This window comes from Oncorhynchus tshawytscha, linkage group LG09, assembly GCF_018296145.1.
Source record: "Oncorhynchus tshawytscha isolate Ot180627B linkage group LG09, Otsh_v2.0, whole genome shotgun sequence".
Taxonomy (NCBI): Eukaryota; Metazoa; Chordata; class Actinopteri; order Salmoniformes; family Salmonidae; genus Oncorhynchus; species Oncorhynchus tshawytscha.
The window spans coordinates 59764075-59788518 of record NC_056437.1 but is presented as its reverse complement, the minus strand read 5'-3'; the positions used below and the strand labels follow the sequence as shown (position 1 = coordinate 59788518).

The 24444-nt window shown below is 42.3% G+C and overlaps 1 protein-coding gene across 1 annotated transcript in view; it reads left to right on the top strand.

Annotated features, from left to right (window-relative positions):
• The window catches only part of LOC112214621 (DNA polymerase nu-like), a 66995-nt gene that overhangs the window by 14036 nt on the left and 28515 nt on the right, over positions 1-24444 (top strand). The window contains exons 4-5 of the mRNA XM_042327157.1: positions 15905-15962; positions 18362-18439. Of these exons, the coding sequence (XP_042183091.1) occupies positions 15905-15962; positions 18362-18439 (136 nt within the window). The remainder of the gene's footprint in view (positions 1-15904; positions 15963-18361; positions 18440-24444) is intronic.

Here is a 24444-nt window from a genome sequence, read left to right as displayed (position 1 = left end):
TAGTGGTTGTCACTTCAATGTGCTGCCCCTGTGTGATGATTGAGCTTTGCTGCGTTATCTCGTTGTTGCTCTTTTTGCTGACGGGGGATGATTTGAAGGGTGTGTTGTCATAACAACACTTTCAGAATTACAGTTTGAGGAGACTTTAAAAAGATAGACAGTTGTGTGTGCGAGCGTGTGTGTGTCTTCAGACTTGAAGTTTGAGGCAGTTCAAGGATGTCTGGGTCATTCCACGAAAAGGGTACCTTTTGCGTCCCTTTGATATTTTAAGGAGAAATTGTGCACCAATATTGCATTTTTACAAGGCTGTTAATATTAAAGGGCCTATCAGCAGTTGAAAAAAATAACAAAGACACTATTCCAGTAAAGAGGCAATCAAATCAAATCAAATCTATTTATATAGCCCTTCGTACATCAGCTGATATCTCAAAGTGCTGTACAGAAACCCAGCCTAAAACCCCAAACGGCAAGCAATGCAGGTGTAGAAGCACGGTGGCTAGGAAAAACTCCCTAGAAAGGCCAAAACCTAGGAAGAAACCTACAGAGGAACCAGGCTATGTGGGGTGGCCAGTCCTCTTCTGGCTGTGCCGGGTGGAGATTATAACAGAACATGGCCAAGATGTTCAAATGTTCATAAATGACCAGCATGGTCGAATAATAATAAAGCAGAACAGTTGAAACTGGAGCAGCAGCACGGTCAGATGGACTGGGGACAGCAAGGAGTCATCATGTCAGGTAGTCCTGGGGCATGGTCCTAGGGCTCAAGTCCTCCCTCCGAGAGAGAGAAAGAAAGAGAGAAGGAGAGAATTAGAGAACGCACACTTCCCGAAAAAGTTTTAATATACAGATTAGGCACATTTGGGCAGTCTTGATACAAAATGTTGAACACAAATGCAATGTTTAATTGGATCAGTTTAAACCGTTGCACATACACTGATGCCATCTAGTGGCCAAAATGTAAATTGCACCTGTGCTGGAATAATACATTATGGCCTTTCTCTTGCATTTCAAAGATGATGGTACAAAAAAAACAAAAGAAGTTTTTTTTTTCTTTGTATTATCTTTTACCAGATCTATTGTTTTATATTCTACTGCATTCCTTTCACATTTCCATCATCTTCAAAGTGTTTCCTTTCAAATGGTACCAAGAATATGCATATCCTTGCTTCAGGGCCTGAGCTACAGACAGTTAGATTTGGGTATGTCATTTTAGGCGAAAATTGAAAAAAAAGGGGCTGATGTTTAATAAAGACCACATAATTTTATTAAATGAATAAAGACTTGGTGAAGTGCCAAAATTCTGCAAGTTGACATGTCCTCTGTGCACCCTCTTTGACTTTCTCCACATTTTCACCATCGTTGTAAAGCCCTAGTTATTTAGTTGCTTGACAAAGTCATTCAGGAGATTATTATTTATTTAATGTGATTAATGATTCATTTATGTCTGTCCCTCATTTTAAGGTCAAACCTGTTACGTGAACTGAAGTCTCGTTTTAATATAGTGAAACTGTTCCTTTTAAAATGTTTTTCAAAAATAACATTAAACATTTGATAGTCAAATTATAGTGTAAAAGCAGGTGAGCTGGTTCGACTCTTTTTGTCCATTTTGTGTTGGAAAACTGAGATGGTCGAGCATAACAGCACAGACTGGAATATGTTCCGGGATTCTTCCGATGGCATTGAGGAGTACACCACATAAGTCTCTGGCTTCATCAATAAGATGACGTGACTGTACGTACATACCCAACAACTTTGCAGGCACAGTTCAGTGTGTCAAATCGGAGGGCATGTTGTCCGGACCTCTGGCAGCCTCTATGGGGGTACCACAGGGTTCAAATCTCGGGCCAACTCTTTTCTCTGTATATATCAATGATGTCGCTCTTGCTGCGGGCGATTCCCTGATCCACCTCTACGCAGATGCCACCATTCTGTATACTTCTGGCCCTTCCTTGAACACTGTGCTCACTAAGCTCCAAACGAGCTTCAATGCCATACAACACTCTTTCCGTGGCCTCCAACTGCTCTTAAATGCTATTAAAACCAAATGCATGCTCTTCAACCATTCGCTGCCTGCACCCGCTCGCCCGACTAGCATCACCACCCTGGATGGTTCCGACCTAGAATATGTGGACTGCTATTAATACCATAGGTGTCTGGCTAGACTGTAAACTCTCCTTCCAGACTCATATTAAACATCTCCAATCCAAAATCAAATCTAGAATTGGCTTTCTATTTCGCAACAAAGCCTCCTTCACTCACGCCGCCAAACTTACCCTAGTAAAATGACTATCCTACCGATCCTCGACTTCCGCGATGTCATCTACAAAATAGCTTCCAACACTCTACTCAGCAAACTGGATGCAGTCTATCACAGTGCCATCCGTTTTGTCACCAAATCACCTTATACCACCCACCACTGCGACCTGTATGCTCTAGTCGACTGGCCCTCGCTACATATTCGTCTCCAGACCCACTGGCTCCAGGTCATCTATAAGTCTATGCTAGGTAAAGCTCTGCCTTATCTCAGTTCACAGGTCACGATAACAACACCCACCCGTAGCACACGTTCCAGCAGGTACAGTGGGGCAAAAAAGTATTTAGTCAGCCACCAATTGTGCAAGTTCTCCCACTTAAAAAGATGAGAGAGGCCTGTAATTTTCATCATAGGTACACTTCAACTATGACAGACAAAATTAGGGAACTAAATCCAGAAAATAACTTTGTAGGATTTTTAATGAATGTATTTGCAAATTATGGTGGAAAATAAGTATTTGGTCAATAACAAAAGTTTATCTCAATACTTTGTTATATACCCTTTGTTGGCGATGACAGAGGTCAAACGTTTTCTGTAAGTCTTCACAAGGTTTTCACACACTGTTGCTGGTATTTTGGTCCATTCCTCCATGCAGATCTCCTCTAGAGCGGTGATGTTTTGGGGCTGTTGCTGGGCAACACGGACTTTCAACTCCCTCAGGCTGACTGGTGTAGAATAGAAGTATATATGGCATTCTGGCAGAGTCCGTCTTAGTTATTCAAACATATACAGGATTTCTACACATCAATTCTGGAACAGGAAGAGGACTGACAAATACAGCGATGAAAATAAAATGAGGGTCAAGTCCTGGGGGGCGAGCCAGACACTATGATGGTTTTGTCTGTTGTTTGTTTTCCATGATTGACTCCACACAGACACACAATCTTAACCTAAACCATTAGTGGGAAAAATGCTAAACTGACCCGAGATCAGCATCTAGGGGCAACTTCACCCTACACCGTAAGAACCAAGAGAGTGGTGTAGATAAGATAAGGACCTGGGTGAAGAACTCTCTGTGTAAGAGGAGTAACTGATTCAGGGTCAGTTTTTCTGAGAGCACTGAGCAGAATGCAGGTTCAGCAGTGACAGTGTAGAGCTGTGTGTTTGACAGAGCGGTATTAATCAGCCGCGTGTGTGTGTCTCATACTGTCAGCAGTAGCAGAGGTAGCTGATCCAAGCTTCTTTATTTTAGCCTTCCCTCATTCATCCATCTTCGGTGTCCGCCGTGACGTAGTTGACACGGAGGCTGAATCTCACAAACACACACACACTCTCACACACCGCACACACGCCGTCCATCACCCTTAACCCTTTACATTTGTGGGAATTGGCCTATATGTATAGTGCTAAATTGAAATGTTTCTTACAGAAGGAATATGATAAGCATGGTAGTGTTGTGTCTTTACTATCATTAAATTGAAGACATAGTTTTATCAAAGATTCCCTGTAAATTAGTTTAACGCGATCAAAGTAATTAATCGTGTAACTGTAATTAACTAGGAAATAGGGGGCACCAAGGAAAGTATTCAGATTACAAAATTATAATTTCCCAATATAACCTTTCAGATATTTTCATATCTGATCAATAGTCTTCTGATTAATGATTTATTTATTTTACCTCACGTTAGTCTCATTCCAAACGTCGTAAATTGTTGGTTATCTGCACGAATCCGGTCTTGACTATGAGTCATCCATACATCAATTGTCTTAAATCATTTATTTATTACTAACTAAGTAATTCACAGAAATGCATAAACAAACAGTAAATATGGTTACATGAAATGATAGAATTTGCCCTAGTGGGCTGAACCGGCATGGCGGCTTGTTAGACAGAGGGGCAATGGTGGGTCGACTAAGAAGTCCCTACAGAGTTAATTATAACAATTAAAATGCTAATCCCTTACACATGATCGTTCACTCATTCGGGAACAATTGCAATCAATCAATATATTTATGCTCAGTGTGTCGTCTTGATCTCTTTTGCAGAATTGTCCGTTTCTCTCCCTCTCTCGGTTGTGGTTAGAGGGGATTGTTCAGAGTCACATTCGTTATAGAATGGGTGTTTCGGCAGTTGTCGTTCTTCTCGTTCAATGATGCCGAATTCCTAGCTGCAGACTAGTAATTAGTATCAAAGACTTATTCTGTCGGTATCGATAGTCTAAGAGTTTTAACCACGTGGTATGGTTAAAAAATTCGGCTGCTATGCTTTATCTTGGCCAGGTCGCAGTTGCAAATGAGAACTTGTTCTCAACTGGCCTACCTGGTTAAATAAAGGTGAAATTAAAATAATAAAATGGTCTACAACCTTCAGTCCCTCTCCTACTGGAGAAAAACATGGTCTCAACCTTATAGTCCTCCCCTAATGGAGAAAAACATGGTCTACTGATAATTTCTCAAAGTGGGTTTTTATTCAGAGTGGCAGAAGAGGGCTGTCCCAGGATGTCTGGCCCTAACTGGGCTCAGGGGCGGTCCTCTGATTTAGTTCAAATCAAAAGGGAATTGTACTTTTCTTCATTAAACAGTCCACAATCATATTACACCATTATTCAAACTGTATCATCCTCACTCATTCATCTTATACAACCATTAGATGTAAACCTCATATCAGAGGCTATCATATAAACAGCGTTATGGTAATGTGGCCACACCGTCTCTCTTGAGCTTCCCAAGTTGTTCCAAACGCACCAGTTTGTAGCTGGATTCTTCACTGATCTTTTACACTTTCTCTGGAACGTGACATTTGTTCGTACCTCACGTTCTGTGAGGTGGAAGGATTTCCTTTGTCTCCATCAAAACTACTCTATAACTGTGTGTCCATGAGGCAGGGTCTTCCTTAGGAATTTACGACCTCACTCTGCCCACAGCAGTCTGGTTGTAGAAGCAGAGAGCGGGGGATGGTGCTCGATGTACTCAAAGAGGGCAACATCATGACAGTAGCAATTTAAAAATCTGGTAGCAGTTACATCTCTTTGGAGATTATGGGGACATTTTCAGGCTGAAGGTGAGGACACAACAGTTCACCTGACACAAGCCTGCATCCAAAAACATCACACTGTTGATTTTATATGCGATCGCTGATGAATTTGTTTTTGTACAACGTCCCTTATTTTGAAGTCACACGAACGACTTCTAGGATGGCAGTTACAGATTGAATGTATGTAGCGATCGATAGAGCAGCGGAATGAAATTCAGGGTGAGTCGTCAGGCAAAGAGCTTTCAACTTTTAGGTGCTTTTTTTTTTGTGGCTCTCCTAGCTGTGCCGTTGAGGCAAACACGCTTGTAGTTTTTTGTTTGGAAGACAGTCTTGCATCCCCACCATCACACAATTACAGTTGTTGTTTACGCAATTCAAAAACAGGCCATTATAAATCTTATTTTATTTTAATTATAGAAATGCTTCAAAATTCACAATCTTCATCAGCTAAAGTCTGTTTATCTCATAGAACAAAAATGTCTAAGATCTCCTAAGCTCGTACCCCTGCACATTGACTCGGTACTGGTACTTCTTGTATATAGCCTCATTATTGTTTTTATTGTGTTACTATTTTCTGTGTTACTATTTCCCCCTATCCCTACCCACATGTTCATACTGTATTACCTCAACTACGACTTTTTCCACATTTTGTTTAGTTACAGCCTTATTCTAAAATGGATTACATTTAAACAGAAAATCCTCAGCAATCTACACACAATATCCCATAATGATAAAGCGAAAGCAGGACTTTTTGAATTGTTTTGCAAATGTATAAAAAAAAATGAATACCTTATTTACATAAGTATTCAGACCATTTGCTATGAGATTCGAAATTGAGCTCAGGTGCGTCCTGTTTCCATTGACCATCCTTGAGATATTTCTACAACTTGATTGGTCCCACACTTGATTGGTCGGGGCGGCAGGGTAGCCTAGTGGCTAGAGCGTTGGACTAGTAACTGGAAGGTTGCAAGTTCAAATCCTCGAGCTGACAAGGTACAAATCTGTCGTTCTGCCCCTGAACAGGCAGTTAACCCACTGTTCCTAGGCCGTCATTGAAAATAAGAATTTGTTCTTAACTGACTTGCCTAGTTAAAATAAAGGTAAAAAATAAAATAAACAGTGCATGTCAGAGCAAAAACTAAACCATGAGGTCGAAGGAATTGTCCGTATAGCTCCGAGACAGGATTGTTTCAAGGCACTGTTTATTTTTTTACCTTTATTTAACTAGGTAAGTCAATTAAGAACAAATTCTTATTTGTTCTTTGATCATCATGCTTAAATGGAAGAAGATTTGCAACCACCAAGACCCTTCCTAGAGCTGGCTGCCCAGCCAAACTGAGCAATCAGGGAGAAGGGCCTTGGTCAGGGAGGTGACCAAGAACCCGATGGTCACTATGACAGAGTTCCTCTGTGAAGATGAAGGAATCTTCCAGAAGGACAACCATCTCCGCAGCACTCCACCAATCAGGCCTTTATCGTAGAGTGGCCAGATGGAAGCCACTCTTCAGTAAAAGGCACATGACAGCCTGCTTGGAGTTTCAGGCCATGAGACTCTCAGACCATGAGAAACAAGATTCTCTGTTCTGATGAAACCAAGATTAAACTCTTTGGCCTGAATGCCAAGTGTCACGTCTGGAGGAAACCTGGCACCATCCCTACTGGGAACCATGGTGGTGGCAGCATCATTCTGTGGGGATGTTTTTCAGAGGCAGGGACTGGGAGACCAGTCAGGATCGAGGCAAAGATGAACGGAGCAAAGTACAGAGAGATCCTTGATGAAAACCTGCTCCAGAGCCCTCAGGACCTCAGACTGGGGGCGAAAGTTCACCTTCCAACAGGACAACGACCCTACGCACACAGCCAAGACTTGAACAGATCTGGAGAGACCTGAAAATAGCTGTGCAGCGACGCTCCCCATCCAACCTGACAGAGCTTGAGATGATCTGCAGAGAAGAATAGAAGAAACTCCCCAAATACAGGTGTGCCAAGCTTGTAGCGTCATACCCAAGAAGACTTGATGCTGTAATCGCTGCCAAAGGTGTTTCAACAAAGTAGTAAAGGGTCTGAATATTTATGTAGAACTGATATTTTTTCTTTGTCATTATGGGCTATTGTGTGTAGATTGATGAGAATTTTTTTTTTATAATCCATTTTAGTAATGTAATGTAACAAAATGTAGGAAAGGTCAAGGGGGTCTGAATACTTTCCGAAAACATTTAGAAAGCCGGTTACTAGCACTCAGTGTGCACTGAAGCAGACAGTGGATGAATATGAAATGTTTGGCTGTGAGTGATAATTTAAAAAAAAAACATCTGCCTCTAAGAAAATTACTTGAAAAATGTTATGGATGTTTTGTGTACAAAGGTAATGACTAAAGTGTCTTATTTAAAAAAGAAGAATAATTTGACTTGTCTCTGAGAATTGTCATTTTGGGCATGACTTCAACTAAACTGCAATACCAGAGTGGGCCTGTAGGTGCAGTGAATAGCGTGCTTCCAGACCGGAAACACTGGGACTTGTTCTCAACCCCTACACGGTTGTAAAGGGTTAATGAGAGACGACAGATCTGCTGGGACTGGCAGACACACTCCTTCTCTTTCCTCTCCTTTTTTCTCTCCTTTCTTCTCCTTCTTTCTCTTATTTAGGCTACCTTCCCTCTCTTCCTTGTTTTGTCTTCTCTGATTCCTCCCTCTCTCACATTTTGTCTTCTGTAACTCTTGCTCTGTCTGTCACTCTCACTGTTTGTTTGTCTGTCTGTCTCTCTCTCTCACTGTCACTCTCTCTCATCTGTCTTGTGGTGGTTTGTTCGCTGTGCTGCAGGATTGGGTTTTTGTGTCTGTGTGCATTTCTGTCGTCTGCAGTTGTCTGTATCTGTCATTTTCTTTGTGTGTGTGTGTCTGTCTGTCGTTCTGTCTCTCTCCCTGTGTGTGTGTGTGTGTATTTGTGTGTATGTGTGTGTGACTGTGTCTGTGTGTGGTCACAGTGCTGTGCTTCAACATATGCTGTGTAGGAGCAGGGGCCGGGAGAGAGACCTGCAGGGGCGGGGTCAAGCCTTCTGTCAACCTGGCAGCTCTCTCTGTGTGTGTGTGTGAGGGGAGGTTTTAGCCTGATCCTGATATCTGCTGCCCTCGAAGGAATACAGTGCATGATGGGAAAGCTGAGCAGACACATCTGACACTGTGAATCACCTGCCATGCCACGGCCAGAAACCTCTCTGTTTCACAGACACACACACACACACTTGACACAATATGGTTATACCTAGAAAACGTGTCATTACACACATTCAACAACACACACACAGCATTATTTTGCTGCCATTTACTGTTTTCTATGTCCACTGTGGGAATATGCTCAGCTCTGTCCCCACCCTACTGCTGCAGTATCTCTCTTTCCTCCCTTCCCCTCTCCCTCTTTCTCTCTCTCACACCATCCCCTCTATCTCTCCCCCCTCTCTTCCCTCTCTCTCTCCCGCCCCTTCTCTCTTCCCCTCTCTGTCTCCCCTCACTTCCATCTCTCTCGCTTCCCCTCTCTCACCTCTCTCTCTCCCGCCCCCTCTCTCTTCCCATCTCTCTCTCTCCCCCACCTCACTCTCCCGCTCCCCCTTTTCTCTTTCCCTCGCCCTCCATCTCTCCCTCCCCATATCACCCCGCCCCTCTCTCTGTCGAGTGAATAATAGATGATGTGCTGTAGGTACAGAGTGCTGCTTTCTCTGTCAGATGACACAGACTGGGAGGAGGTGGCTCGTGTTAATGTCTGTTTCTACTGCAAGTATGTGTTTTAACTGTGATGATGTGTGTTTCTACTGCAAGTGTGTGTCTACATTACATTTCAGTACTGCAGATCTTCTTTCCTGGTTCTCCCCTATTTAACCATCACCATCACTCATTCACACACACACACACACACCCTCTGCAGCAGTGTCAGTTCCAGTGTTATAGATCGTGCGGTGTGTGTGAATGTAGTGGGAGCAGTGTGGACTGGTCTGGATAAACAGGGATTACAGGGAAAACAGTTGAGCCCGGCCCAATCTCTCCCTGCGCCTCATCAATCCTGTGTGTGCGTGTGTGCAAAGGCTCAAATTCCTTCGTGGATCGATAGTGTTGATCTGAGGTTATTTAAAGTTCTGCCTCGGCTCAGAGAACTCAATAGACCTGAAAACATCTTAGCTACCCAACCTCATCTGACATCACACTTTGGTTTAAATACTATTCAAAATCATATCAGCTACTTTATCTGGGCTTGATTGAGCCTGCCTGGTGAAATAGAAACAATAGAATAGTCCCAAAACTGCAAACCCTGCCCATCTGGCACTCCAAGCAGGCTAGAGAAAACACTCAAAAGTATTTGAAGAATTTTCAAATACTAATTGAACCCAGGTCTGGAAGACATTTTAGTTGTTCTATCTCCACCCTGATCTGAGGCCAGGGTTTATATGTGGTCACAGGTTATGTGACGAGAATCATTGTACCATCTAAACTGCTGTGAAATGTCTTTTCCATAACCAAAAATATTGTTTTCAGCTGTTTGAAGCTGGTATACACAACCGAAAGTAAAAGCCGCAAAAACTTAAGAGCAGAAGGGATAAAACGCATCTACCGCTTCTTAGACTTACTTTCAATGAAAATTACATATCTATAACTCACATTTCTATGTGAATTTGGTCGGGTTGCGCAAAAAGTTACATATTGTACCTTTAAAATCTCTACGAGATCGGTGTCCCTATACTGGGACGGTTGAGTTAACGACCGCTAATGTGATTAGCATGACGTTGGAAAGAACAAGAACATTTCCCAGGGCATAGACATGTCTTATATGGGCAGAAAGCGTCAATTCTTTTTAATCTAACTGCATTGTCCAATTTACAGTAGCTATTACAGTGAAAAAATACCATGCTATTGTTTGAGGAGAGTGCACAACAGCAAAAAACTGTTATCACTGCAACTGGTTTGATACACTCACTTCTGAAGGTAAATAATGTACTTACATTCAGTAATCTTGCTCTGATTTGTAATTCTGAGGACCCCAGAGATAAAGATTTTGCATAGTTTTGTTTTATAAAATCAATTTTTATATTCAAATGTAGTAACTGGGTTCTACAGTTTGAACCACTGCTGTCTCTGGCTCCATACCCACCCCGCCCGGCCATCTAGATGTGTGAAAGTTAGTATATAAGATAATGATCCATCATGTATGACATTCCTGGCAGTGTGTAAACTTAAATGTTTTATTACCATATCATTTTTGTATGTTTTCCATAGTTATGTGTTTGAAAATGTATCAATTGACCAATTCAGCACATTTGGGCAGACTTGATTTAAAATACTGTCCAGTATTGCAATGCTTCACTGGATCAACCTGAAACTTTGCACACACACACTCCTTCCATCTAGTGGCCAAAATATGAATTGCGCCTGAACTACAATATTATATTGTGGCCTTTCTCTTGCATTTCAAAGATTAATTATTATTTTTATTTTTTTGAAAACACGTTTTTTTGTTTGTATTGTCTTTTCCTAGATCTAATGTGTTATATTCTCATTAATTTCACATTTCCACCCACTTCAGAGTGTTTCCTTTCAAATGGTATCAAGAATATGCATATCCTTGCTACAGGCAGTTAGAAATAAAAATGTAAAAAAGGTTCAGATCCTTAAGAGGTTGCGTCAAACTGATCAGGGAACAGTGTTTATGATTATTCCAAAACATCCATCCTGCTTGCAACGAGACACTAATGTAATACTGCAAAAAATACAACACATTACTGAGTACCGCTCTTCATATTTTCAAGCATAGTGGTGGCTGCATAATTTTACGAGTATGCTTGTAATCGTTGAGGACTGGTTAGTTTGTCAGGATACAAAATTAACAGAATGGGGCTAAGCACAGGCAAAATCCTAGAAGAAAACTTGGTTCAGTGTGCTTTCCTGCTAGACACTGGGAGATTAATTCACCTTTCACCAGGACAATAACCTAAAACACAAGCCCTAATCTACACTGGAGTTGCTTACCAAGAAGACAATGAATGTTCCTCAGTGGCCGAGTTACAGTTAAAGACTTACATCTTCTTGAAAATCTATGGCAAGACCTGAAAATTGTTGTCTAGCAATGATCAACAGCTAATTTGACAGAGCTTGAATAATAAATAAATAATAATCGGCCAATGTTGCACAATCCAGGTGTGGAAAGCTCTTAACTTGTTGTTTTCACTTTGTGATTGTGGGGTTTGTGTGAAGATAAGGTTAGGAAAAATGTATATTTAATACATTTTTCATTCAGGCTGTAACACAACACATGTGGAGTAAGACAAAGGTGTATGAATACTTTCGGAAGGCACTGTAAATACTGTACAGTACAGAGGCCCAGCCCGTATCCCTGACCTTATTAGTGTGTGAACAGCATCCCATTGCTATAACCCCATCCCATACTGACTAGTAATAAACTAGGGGTCGCCAATTAATTTCAGCCGTGGGCCAATTTTTCCTTGAGCGGATGGTCGGGGGACCGATACATGGTTATAAATAATTTGCACACTGAAAAATGAATGCAAGAATCCCAAACAGATATATTATTAGATATTTTTTAATACATTTTTTTTTACAAACCTTGATTAAGTTTGCCTGGCTACCCAGACTTCTTGCTCCGGCCAAACGCTACACCACACCCACAGACGGTAGTTTTGTCTCCACAATGAGTCTGGATCTGAGTACCTCCCCGATTGATTTCTAGAACGGAAAAATATTCTAGCTGTTCTGACCGGTCCCGGAAACTGATGAGTTGGGCCAGAGCCAGAACACACGTGGGTGAAGTGGCGGCTTGAAAATGTCTCTTTGGGTTTGATACTCTGGTTGGAGATGACAGGCCAGTACATCAGGAGACGTGGAGGAGGCCGTAGGAGGGCAACAACCCAGCAGCAGGACCGCTACCTTCGCCTTTGTGTAAGGAGAAGCAGGAGGAGCACTGCCAGGGCACTGCAAAATGACCTCCAGCAGGCCACAAATGTGCATGTGTCTGCTCAAACTGTCAGAAACGGACTCCATGAGGGTGGTATGAAGGCCTGATGTCAACAGGTGGGGGTTGTGCTTGCCGAGATGAGATCCAAAGACCTTTTGTGAGACCATATGCTGGTGCGGGTTGGCTCTGGGTTCCTCCTAATGCAAGACAATGCTAGACCTCATGTGGCTGGAGTGTGTCGGCAGTTCCTGCAAGAGGAAGGCATTGATGCTATGGACTGGCCCGCCCGTTCCCCAGACCTGAATCCAATTGAGCACATCTGGGACATCATGTCTCGCTCCATCCACCAACGCCACGTTGCACCACAGACTGTCCAGGATTTGGGATAGCTTTAGTCCAGGTCTGGGAGGAGATCCCTCAGGAGACCATCCACCACCTCATCAGGAGAATGCCCAGGCGTTGTAGGGAGGTCATACAGGCACGTGTGGATGCCACACACACTACTGAGCCTCATTTTGACTTGTTTTAAGGACATTACATCAAAGTTGGATCAGCCTGTAGTGTGGTTTTCCACTTTAATTGTGAGTGTGACACCAAATCCAGACCTCCATGGGTTGATAAAGTTGATTTCCATTGATCATTTTTGTGTGATTTTGTTGTCAGCACATTCAACTATGTAAAGAAAAAAGTTCATTCATTCAGATCTAGGATGTGTTATTTTAGTGTTCCCTTTATTTTTTTGAGCAGTGTAGTATCCCTGCACATTGTAAATATGGTACTGGAACTGACTCTGTATATACTTTGCTTACTTAGTTTATTGTGTTCTTATTCTTATTTTAATATCTTGTTTATTTTTGTTCTACCTTGTTATTTCTAGTATTACAGTGTTATTGATTACTGCATTGTTGGGGTTAGAGCTAGCAAGAAAGGCATTTCACTGTACTTCTGCATGTGACATTCAAACTTGAAACACAGATTTACCACCCTACACCACCTCCTGGGTCTATGATGTGAAATAGAAATTGGATGAATCAGACTGTGGCTGTGAGACAAATGAATTATATTACTTTTATATTACTTTAGAATCCCCGAGGGGAAATGGATTTGTCAACACAGCAAACAAAATAGACTACTATAAAAACTCTCCCTTCTGAATGAAAGCTCCATCCACTCCACCACTGCTTTGATCTCCTCCCATCAGGTCGGACATACCAGACAATGAAATGTCACTCTGAACTCTTCGGTAGGAGTTTCATCCCTGTGGCTGTCACTATAATGAACAATTCTATGTACTGTGCCTTCAGAAAGTATTCATTCCCCTTGCCTTACAGTGCCTTCAGAAAGTATTCATACCCCTTGCCTTACAGTGCCTTCGGAAAGTATTCAGACCCCTTGCCTTACAGTGCCTTCAGAAAGTATTCATACCCCTTGCCTTACAGTGCCTTTGGAAAGTATTCAGACACCTTGCCTTACAGTGCCTTCAGAAAGTATTCAGACCCCTTGCCTTACAGTGCCTTCAGAAAGTATTCAGACCCCTTGCCTTACAGTGCCTAAGGAAAGTATTCAGACCCCTTGCCTTACAGTGCCTTTGGAAAGTATTCAGACCCCTTGACCTTTCACATTTTGTTACGTTACAGCCTTATTCTAAAATGGATTAAATATTTTAAAAATCATCAGCAATCTACACACAATACCCCACAATGACAGTGAAAACATGTTTTTAGAAACTTTTTCAAATGCATAACAAATTAAAACAGAAATACCTTATTTACATAAGTATTTAGACCTTTTGCTATGAGACTCAAAATTGAGCTCAGGTGCATCCTGTTTCCATTGATCATCCTTGAGATGTTTCTACAACTTGATTGGAGTCCACATGTATGTGGTAAATTCAATTGATTGGACATGATTTGGAAAGGCACACACCTGTTTATGTAAGGTCCCACAGTTGACAGTGCATGTAGGAGCAAAAACCAAGCCATGAGGTTGAAGGAATTGTCCATAGAACTCCGAGACAGGATTGTGTCGAGGCACAGATCTGGGGAAGGGTACCAAAACATTTCTGCAGCATTGAAGGTCGCCAAGAACACATTGCCCTTCATCATTCTTAAATGGAAGAAGTTTGGAACCACTAGAGCTGGCCTCCCGGCCAAACTAAGCAATTGGGGGAGAAGGGCCTTGGTCAGGGAGGTGACCAAGAACCCGATGGTCACACTGACAGAGCTCCAGAGTTCCTCTCTAGAGAAGGGAGAAACTTCCAGAAGGGCAACCATCTCTGCAACACTCCACCAATCAGGCCTTTATGGTAGAGTGGCCAGACGGAAGCCACTCCTCAATAAAAGGCACATGACAGCCCGCTTGTTTGCCAAAAGGCACCTAAAGACTCTCAGACCATGAGAAACAAGATTCTCTGGTCTGATTAAAACCAAGAATGAACTCTTTCAGGTTCTCTTTCTCCCTGCCTGAATGCCAAGCGTCACGTCTGGAGGAAACCTGGCACCATCCCTACGGTGAAGCATGCTGGTGGCAGCATCATGCTGTGGGGATGTTATTCAGCGCCAGGGACTGCGAGACTAGTCAGGATCGAGGGAAAGATGAACAGAGCAAAGTACAGAGAGATCCTTGATGAAAACCTGCTCAGGACCTCAGACTGGGCCGAAGGTTCACCTTCCAACATGACAACGACCCTAAGCACACAGCCAAGACAAGGCAGGAGTGGCTTCAATACAAGTCTCCGAATGTCCTTGAGTGGCCCAGTCAGAGCCCGGACTTGAACCCGATCAAACATCTCTGGAGTGACCTTAAAATAGCTGTGCAGCGACGCTCCCCATCCAACCTGACAGAGCTTGAGAGGATCTGCAGAAAAGAATGGGAGAAACTCCCCAAATACAGGTGTGCGAAGCTTGTAGCGTCATACCCAAGAAGACTCGAGGCTGTAATCGCTGTTAAAGGTGCTTCAAAAAAGTATTGAGTTATGGGTCTGAATACTTATGTAAATGTGATATTTGCTAAAATTTCAGAAAATATGCTTTTGATTTGTCATTATGGGGTATTGTGTATGGTTTGATGAGGGATTTAAAAACATCCATTTTAGAATAAGGCTGTGACGTTACAAAATGTGGAAAAGGTCAAGGCTTCTGAATACTTTCCGAATGCAATGTATTGTGGAGTGACACTTAAATACATTTTTCTAACTAGAACTTGTCTCCATTAGTAACACCTGTGTGTGGCATGGGGCACTGCATGCCAGCTTTGTCTGTGTGCCAGCCTTTGCCAAGTCTCCAACCATCCCTCTCTCCATCTCTCTATCTCCCTCCTTCCTCCCCATCTCTTTCGCCAACCCCCCCCCATCTCTCTCCCCCTCCCTCCGACCATCTACCTCCCTTTCTCCAGTCTCTCTTGTTAACAATGGTAGCTGTTCAGATCTAATGATGTCGTAGTAGTAGAGCCAGTCAGTGTTAAATATCAACCGCTCCTGTGCCTTTTAACACTCACTGACTGAAGGTCGGGATTCATTACCTGGGCAACGCTATTTTGTACATTCTAAAAAGCCTCTGAGAAAAGGTCTCTTGCGCTCTTATTTTCTCTAATTATCATGCATATAAATATATTTCTCTAGGTGTGTTGTGCTTTGCTTGACTATAAATGTTTTGTGATTTTAGAACTTCCAGGCCCTCCCAAGGCAGCCGGTGCAGATCACTAAGAAGCAATATGTTCAAGGTACAGTTAATCACACAACACACACACACATTCAAATCCGGTCTAATTATGCATTATGCACAGCCTCTCCATATGTTTAATGTAAAATGAATCACCCCTCCCACACTCGCAGGCACACAAATACACACACACACGCTGATCTTTTTTTGTACAGGCTTCCTACTTTTCACACTGTCATTTAGGTTAGTATTGTGGTGTAACTACAATGTTGTTGATCCATTCTCAGTTTTCTCCTGTCACAGCCATTAAACCCTGTAAATGTTTTAAAGTCACCATTGGCCTCGATCCCCGATTTCCTTCCTCTCTGGCAATAGTTGTGTACAGGAGATTCGTCACACTAGTCATGCAGACATGTACACTTTCTCCTTTTATTCACCCTGGTCATCACTAGTTCTATGGTTCTCTTTCTCCCTGCCTTCGGTGAGTCGCACCCCCTGCCCTGCCACTCACTCATCATATCCCCAGAGCACCTACTCATCAACTATATCTCTCTCTCTCACTCTCTCTTTTTCTCTCTCTCTCTCTCAATTCAAGGACTTTATTGGCATGGGAAACATATGTTAACTTTGCCAAAGCAAGTGAAGTACACAATAAACAAAAGTGAAATAAACAATAACAATTAACAGTGTACTTTACACAGAAGTTCCAAAAGAATAAAGACATTTCAAATGTTTAAAGACATTTCAAATGTTTTCTACTGCCAAGTTTACACCTTCACTATTACAGTGGAACGCTTTGTCCAGGAAGTTGTCTATAAGGAATTTAATTTGTTGTTGCCTAATTGTTTTTTGGTAGGTTTCCACACTACTTTCCTTCCATTTATAGCATTTCTTAATATTATTCACTTACTTTGGCTTTGATGCCTCATGATTGAGTATTGCTCTGTTCAAGTAGACTGATTTTGCTGTGATCTGATAAGGGTGTCAGTGGGCTGACTGAATGCACTGAGAGACTCTGGAATTGAGGTCAGTGATAAAGTAGTCTACAGTACTACTGCCAAGAGATGAGCTATAGGTGTACCTACCATACTAGTCCTCTCTCTCTCTCTCTCTCTCTCTCTCTCTCTCTCTGTCTGTCTGTCTGTCTGTCTGTCTGTCTCCTCCTACTCTCTCCTTTTTTCACCTCTCTTTCTCCCTCCATCAGTCACCCAGCCCCTCTTTGAAGGTGATTGAAGCCCTAATCAGTCCTTATTAGAGGTGTTACACTGGGTTTTGTTGCCCTGTGTGAGTGTGTGTGTGCGAACGTCCGACATGTGTGTGCCTGTGACGTTGATGGTGAACAGTAGGGGACGTTTTTCCTCTTTTACTCAGTCGGGGTCAGCACTTACCTGCCCAGGATAATGAAGTGGCGTTAGATTCGTCCTGATGGGATTCTGATTACCTCAACCAACGACCCAGTTTCTTGCCTAGCTAGTTTACTGCTAACCACGACCTAGTTTCTTACCTAGCTAGTTTACTGCTAACCATGACCCAGTTTCTTACCTAGCTAGTTTACTGCTAACCACGACCTAGTTTCTTACCTAGCTAGTTTACTGCTAACCACGACCTAGTTTCTTACCTAGCTAGTTTACTGCTAACCACGAACTAGTTTCTTACCTAGCTAGTTTACTGCTAACCACGACCTAGTTTCTTACCTAGCTAGTTTACTGCTAACCATGAACCAGTTTCTTACCTAGCTAGTTTACTGCTAACCACGACCTAGTTTCTTACCTAGCTAGTTTACTGCTAACCATGAACCAGTTTCTTACCTAGCTAGTTTAATGCTAACCATATAGTGGATGATGGACTAACTGTTCATCTCTCCCTCTTGTCTCTTTTTTTCTCTCACCTGTCTACTACATCTCTTTCTTTCTCTCTCTCTCTCTCTCTCTCGCTCTCTCGCTGTCTTCTCCAACACTCCTATATATTTTCCCTACCTCACTATTTCCTTCTCATATTTCCATATAGAAAAAAACACTTACTTAATTATTTTTTCCTCTTTTAATTGAAGTCAGGAGATGTCCTCTAGTTAACTTCTCACACATGTTGTATTTATAGGGCTGCCAGTTAATTAAAGCACTGACTGGCTGGCTGACTGGCTAGGAAACTCACCAGCACTACTCACTATAGAATGGAGAGATGACAAGGCGGTTATAACACATGTATAACCTGAACAGTGTAATTACATTATTCAGGCTCACCGAAGGCTGGTAGCTGTGTTATATCTTTATAAAAGTGGAAGTTGGGTTTTATAGCTGGGTATTTCATTTTTTATTCACTTTATTTTCTTTAGTCCATTCAGTAACACTTGCCACTGTTTTCTGTGGAGTCCGGGGTAATAGGATTGTACTATATTAACATGGTTGGTACAGTAATGTGGTACGGTAGGTTCATGGTGGCTGTGTGTTTTGGTTCTCTCAGGAAAGGAAGCGGAGGTGGTGACTGTTCACCCACGGGCCATGTTCATCCCCCAGGATGGCTACACCTTCCTGGCTGCAGGTAGGCAAAGGTCACACTGGCCATATCATTCATTATTAGTGTACTTGTGTCAGCAAGTTATTCCACATGCTTATTGTTATTATTCTCTTTTTTGGGGGGGGGAAATGTACCTTTTCTAGTTTTTTAAAGTTTTTTTAACCCCTTTTAGAACCAAGGCGCACACAAAATATCATTTGAGTGAATGTTTCACTTTCAGGGGTTAATGTACTGTATCGTTTTCCCTTCATTTTATTTTGCTGGGCTCTAATAACCAGCCATCTGAGATGTAGGCCTAGATTATACTGTATGTACAGTGGGGCAAAAAAGTATTTAGTCAGCCACCAATTGTGCAAGTTCTCCCACTTAAAAAGATGAGAGAGGCCTGTAATTTTCATCATAGGTACATGTCAACTATGACAGACAAAATGAGGGGAAAAAATCCAGAAAATCACATTGTAGGATTTTTAATGAATTTATTTGCAAATTATGGTGGAAAATAAGTATTTGGTCACCTACAAACAAGCAAGATTTCTGGCTCTCACAGACCTGTAACTTCTTCTTTAAGAGGCTCCTCTGTCCTCCACTCTTTACCTGTATTAATGGCACCTGTTTGAACTTGTTATCAGTATAAAAGACACCTGTCCACAGCCTCAAACAGTCACACTCCAAACTCCACTATAGCCAAGACCAAAGAGCTGTCAAAGGACACCAGAAACAAAATTGTAGACCTGCACCAGGCTGGGGAGACTGAATCTGCAATAGGTAAGCAGCTTGGTTTGAAGAAATCAACTGTGGGAGCAATTATTAGGAAATGGAAGACATACAAGACCACTGATAATCTCCCTCGATCTGGCGCTCCACGCAAGATCTCACCCCGTGGGGTCAAAATGATCACAAGAACGGTGAGCAAAAATCCCAGAACCACACGGGGGGGCCGAGTGAATGACCTGCAGAGAGCTGGGACCAAAGTAACAAAGCCTACCATCAGTAACACACTACGCCGCCAGGGACTCAAATCCTGCAGTGCCAGACGTGTCCCCCTGCTTAAGCCAGTACATGTCTAGGCCCGTCTGAAGTTTGCTAGAGAGCATTTGGATGATCCAGAAGAAGATTGGGAGAATGTCATATGGTCAGATGAAACCAAAATATAACTTTTTGGTAAAAACTCAACTCGTCGTGTTTGGAGGACAAAGAATGCTGAGTTGCATCCAAAGAACACCATACCTACTCTGAAGCATGGGGGTGGAAACATTATGCTTTGGGGCTGTTTTTCTGCAAAGGGACCAGGACGACTGATCCGTGTAAAGGAAAGAATGAATGGGGCCATGTATTGTGAGATTTTGAGGGAAAACCTCCTTCCATCAGCAAGGGCATTGAAGATGAAACGTGGCTGGGTCTTTCAGCATGACAATGATCCCAAACACACCGCCCGGGCAACGAACGAGTGGCTTCGTAAGAAGAATTTCAAGGTCCTGGAGTGGCCTAGCCAGTCTCCAGATCTCAACCCCAAAGAAAATCTTTGGAGGGAGTTGAAAGTCTGTGTTGCCCAGCAACAGCCCCAAAACATCACTGCTCTAGAGGAGATCTGCATGAAGGAATGGGCCAAAATACCAGCAACAGTGTGTGAAAACCGTGTGAAGACTTACAGAAAACGTTTAATCTCTGTCATTGCCAACAAAGGGTATATAACAAAGTATTGAGATAAACTTTTGTTTTTGACCAAATACTTATTTTCCACCATAATTTGCAAATAAATTCATTAAAAATCCTACAATGTGATTTTCTGGATTTTTTTTCTCATTTTGTCTGTCATAGTTGAAGTGTACCTATGATGAAAATTACAGGCCTCTCATCTTTTTAAGTGGGAGAACTTGCACAATTTGTCACGCCCTGGTCAAAGTATTTTGTGTTTATCTTTATGTATTTGGTCAGGCCAGGGTGTGGCATGGGGTTTTTGTAATTGTGGTGTGTTTGTCTTGGGGTTTTGGTGGTGGTATTGGGATTGTAGCTTAGTGGGTTATCTAGCAAAGTCTATGGCTGTCTGGAATGGTTCTCAATCAGAGGCAGGTGCTTATCGTTGTCTCTGATTGGGAACCATATTTAGGCAGCCATATTCTTTGAGTTTGTCGTGGGTGATTGTCCTTAGTGTCCTATGTGTACTCTCTGTTAGTTTGCACCAGATAGGCTGTTTCGGTTTCGTTTATTGTTTTTTTGTAAGTTCGTGTTTCTTTGTTGTATTAAACATGGATCGCAATCGACACGCTGCAGTTTGGTCCGACTCTCCTTCATCACCACTAGAAAACCGTAACACAATTGGTGGCTGACTAAATACTTTTTTGCCCACTGTATGTATGTGCAGTTGAAATCGGAAGTTTACATACATGTTAGCCAAATACATTTAAACTCCATTTTTCACAATTCCTGACATTTAATCCTAGTAAAAATTCCCTGTCTTAGGTCAGTTAGGATCACCACTTTATTTTAAGAATGTGAAATGTCAGAATAATAGGAGAGAGAATTATTTATTTCAGCTTTTATTTCTTTCATCACATTCCAAGTGGGTCAGAACTTTACATACACTCAATTAGTATTTAGTAGCATTGCCTTTAAATTGTTTAACTTGGGTAAAATGTTTTGGGTAGCCTTCCACAAGCTTCCCACAATATGTTTGGTAAATTTTGGCCCATTCCTCCTGACAGAGTTGGTGTAACTTGAGTCAGGTTTGTAGGCCTCCTTGCTTGCACACACTTTTTCAGTTCTGCCCACACATTTTCTATAGGACTGAGATCAAGGCTTTGTGATGGCCACTCCAATACCTTGCCTTTGTTGTCCTTAAGCCATTTTGCCACAACTTTGGAAGTATGCTTTGGGTCATTGTCCATTTGGAAGACCCATTTGCGACCAAGCTTTAACTTCCTGACTGATGTCTTGAGATGTTGCTTCAATATATCCACATCATTTTCCTACCTCATGGTGCCATCTATTTTGTGAAGTGCACCAGTCCCTCCTGCAGCAAAGCACCCCCACAACATGATGCTGCCACCCCCGTGCTTCACGGTTGGGATGGTGTTCTTCAGATTGCAAGCCTCCCCCTTTTTCCTCCAAACATAACAATGGTCATTATGGCCAAACAATTCTATTTTTGTTTCATCAGACCAGAGAACAGTTCTCCAAAAAGTATGATCGTTGTCCCCATGTGCAGTTGCAAACCGTAGTTAAACGCTAGTAAAACCAAATGCATGCTTTTCAACCGTTCGCTACCTGCACCCGCACGCCTGACCAGCATCACCACCCTGGATGGTTCCGACCTTGAATATGTGGACATCTATAAGTACCTAGGTGTCTGGCTAGACTGTAAACTCTCCTTCCAGACTCATATCAAACATCTCCAATCGAAAATCAAATCAAGAGTCGGCTTTCTATTCCGCAACAAAGCCTCCTTCAATCACGCCGCCAAACTCACCCTAGTAAAACTGACTATCCTACCGATCCTCGACTTCGGCGATGTCATCTACAAAATTGCTTCCAACACTCTACTCAGCAAACTGGATGCAGTTTATCACAGTGCCATCCGTTTTGTCACTAAAGCACCTTATACCACCCACCAAAGGGACTTGTATGCTCTAGTCGGCTGGCCCTCGCTACATATTCGTCGCCAGACCCACTGGCTCCAGGTCATCTACAAGTCCATGCTAGGTAAAGCTCCGCCTTATCTCAGTTCACTGGTCACGATGGCAACACCCATCCGTAGCACGCGCTCCAGCAGGTGTATCTCACTGATCATCCCTAAAGCCAACACCTCATTTGGCCGCCTTTCGTTCCAGTTCTCTGCTGCCTGTGACTGGAACGAATTGCAAAAATCGCTGAAGTTGGAGACTTTTATCTCCCTCACCAACTTCAAACATCTGCTATCTGAGTAGTTAACCGATCGCTGCAGCTGTACATAGTCTATCGGTAAGTAGCCCACCCATTTTTACCATCCCCATACTGTTTTTATTTATTTACTCTTCTGCTCTTTTGCACACCAATATCTCTACCTGTACATGACCATCTGATCATTTATCACTCCAGTGTTATTAAGCTGCAAAATTGTAATTATTCGCCTACCTCCTCATGCCTTTTGCACACAATGTATATAGACTCCTCTTTTTTTTCCTACTGTGTTATTGACTTGTTAATTGTTTACTCCATGTGTAACTCTGTGTTGTCTGTTCACACTGCTATGCTTTATCTTGGCCAGGTCGCAGTTGCAAATGAGAACTTGTTCTCAACTAGCCTACCTGGTTAAATAAAGGTGAAATAAAACTTTTTTTTAAAAGTAGTCTGGCTTTTTTATGGCGGATTTGGAGCAGTGGTTTCTTCCTTGCTGAGCGGCCCTTCAGGTTATGTCGATATAGGACTCGTTTTACTGTGGATATAGATACTTCTGTACCTGTTTCCGCCAGCATCTTCACAAGGTCCTTTGCTGTTGTTCTGGGATTGATTTGCACTTTTCGCACCAAATGTTCATCTCTAGGAGACAGAGTGTGTCTCCTTCCTGACCGGTATGATGGTTGTGTTGTCCCATGATGTTTATACTTACGTACTATTGTTTGTATAGATGAACGTGGTACCTTCAGGCGTTTGGAAATTGCTCCCAAGGATGAACCAGACTTGTGGAGGTTTACAATTTTTTTTCTGAGGTCTTGACTGATTTATTTTGATTTTCCCATGATGTCAAGCAAAGAGGCACTGAGTTTGAAGGTAGGCCTTGAAACACATCCAGAGGTACACCTCCAGTTGACTCAAATTATGTCAATTAGCCTATCAGAAGCTTCTAAAACCATGACATCATTTTCTGGAATTTTCCAAGCTGTTTAAAGGCACAGTCAACTTAGTGTATGTAAACTTCTGACCCCCTGGAATTGTGATACAGTGAATTATAAGTGAAATAATCTGTCTGTAAACAATTGTTGGAAAAATGACTTGTGTCATGCACAAACTAGATGTCATAACCGACTTGCCAAAACTATAGTTTGTTAACAAGAAATTTGTGGAGTGGTTGAAAAACAAGTTTTAATGACTCCAACCTAAGTGTATGTAAACTTCCGACTTCAACTGTATGTATGTATGTATGTGTGTGTGTGTGTGTGTGTGTGCGTGTGTGTGCTTAGGCCAAGATGATATGACCCTTAGGACTTATCGATTGTAGATGCTCTATCTTTGGCCATCTTATTTTCTTCCTGTTGGGATCAATAGGAAGATGCTAGTTGGTAGTGATTTTGTCACTAAACAAAATCTCGCTGGAGCAGACCTTGCCGAAACAACTCTATTACACACACACACATGGGCAAAGCACGTCCAGACACACACACACAATCCCCCATCCCACTCGTAGTATTCTCTGGGCTACAAATGTGATCTGACGCATAAAACAATGATGGAGAGATCTTTAGAAACTCCCCTTTATAAGCCTATCATCATCAGAAACACACACACTCATGCATACACACACACACACACACACACACCCTTTATCAGCCTATTATCAAAGCACACTGCACTAAACTAGCTATATTTATTACCAGCCAACCAATATTAAACCAGACAGGCCCAGCTCATCTAGCACAGTCAGGCAGACACTATTTATCATTTTATAGCCGATTTCATTCGGCTGCAGGAGGGAAATGTGATTGTTTTGTCATTTTTATGAGAGGAGAGGGGATGATAGGGTTCCGGCGGAGAAAATTGTCTATGCCGCTGTCGAGAGTGACACTGTTGAGATTGACCAATGACTGTATATGAATGGACAAAGCCATCGATCATGTGACACCATTCATTCCTATGTGAAGACTCAGTAGTGCATTTGAAACCAAGGAAGCCGGTTAAGATGGCATCTCATGGAGACAGCATGCGCAGTTTGAGCTATTCCAGGAAGAGACGTTGCAGGCTAGCTCAGTGCTGCCGTTTCTCATTGAGTATCTCAAGTTGAAGGCCGACCGAGGTGCTGCCATTGGCAACTCAATTAACCCTATAACTTCTTCTAT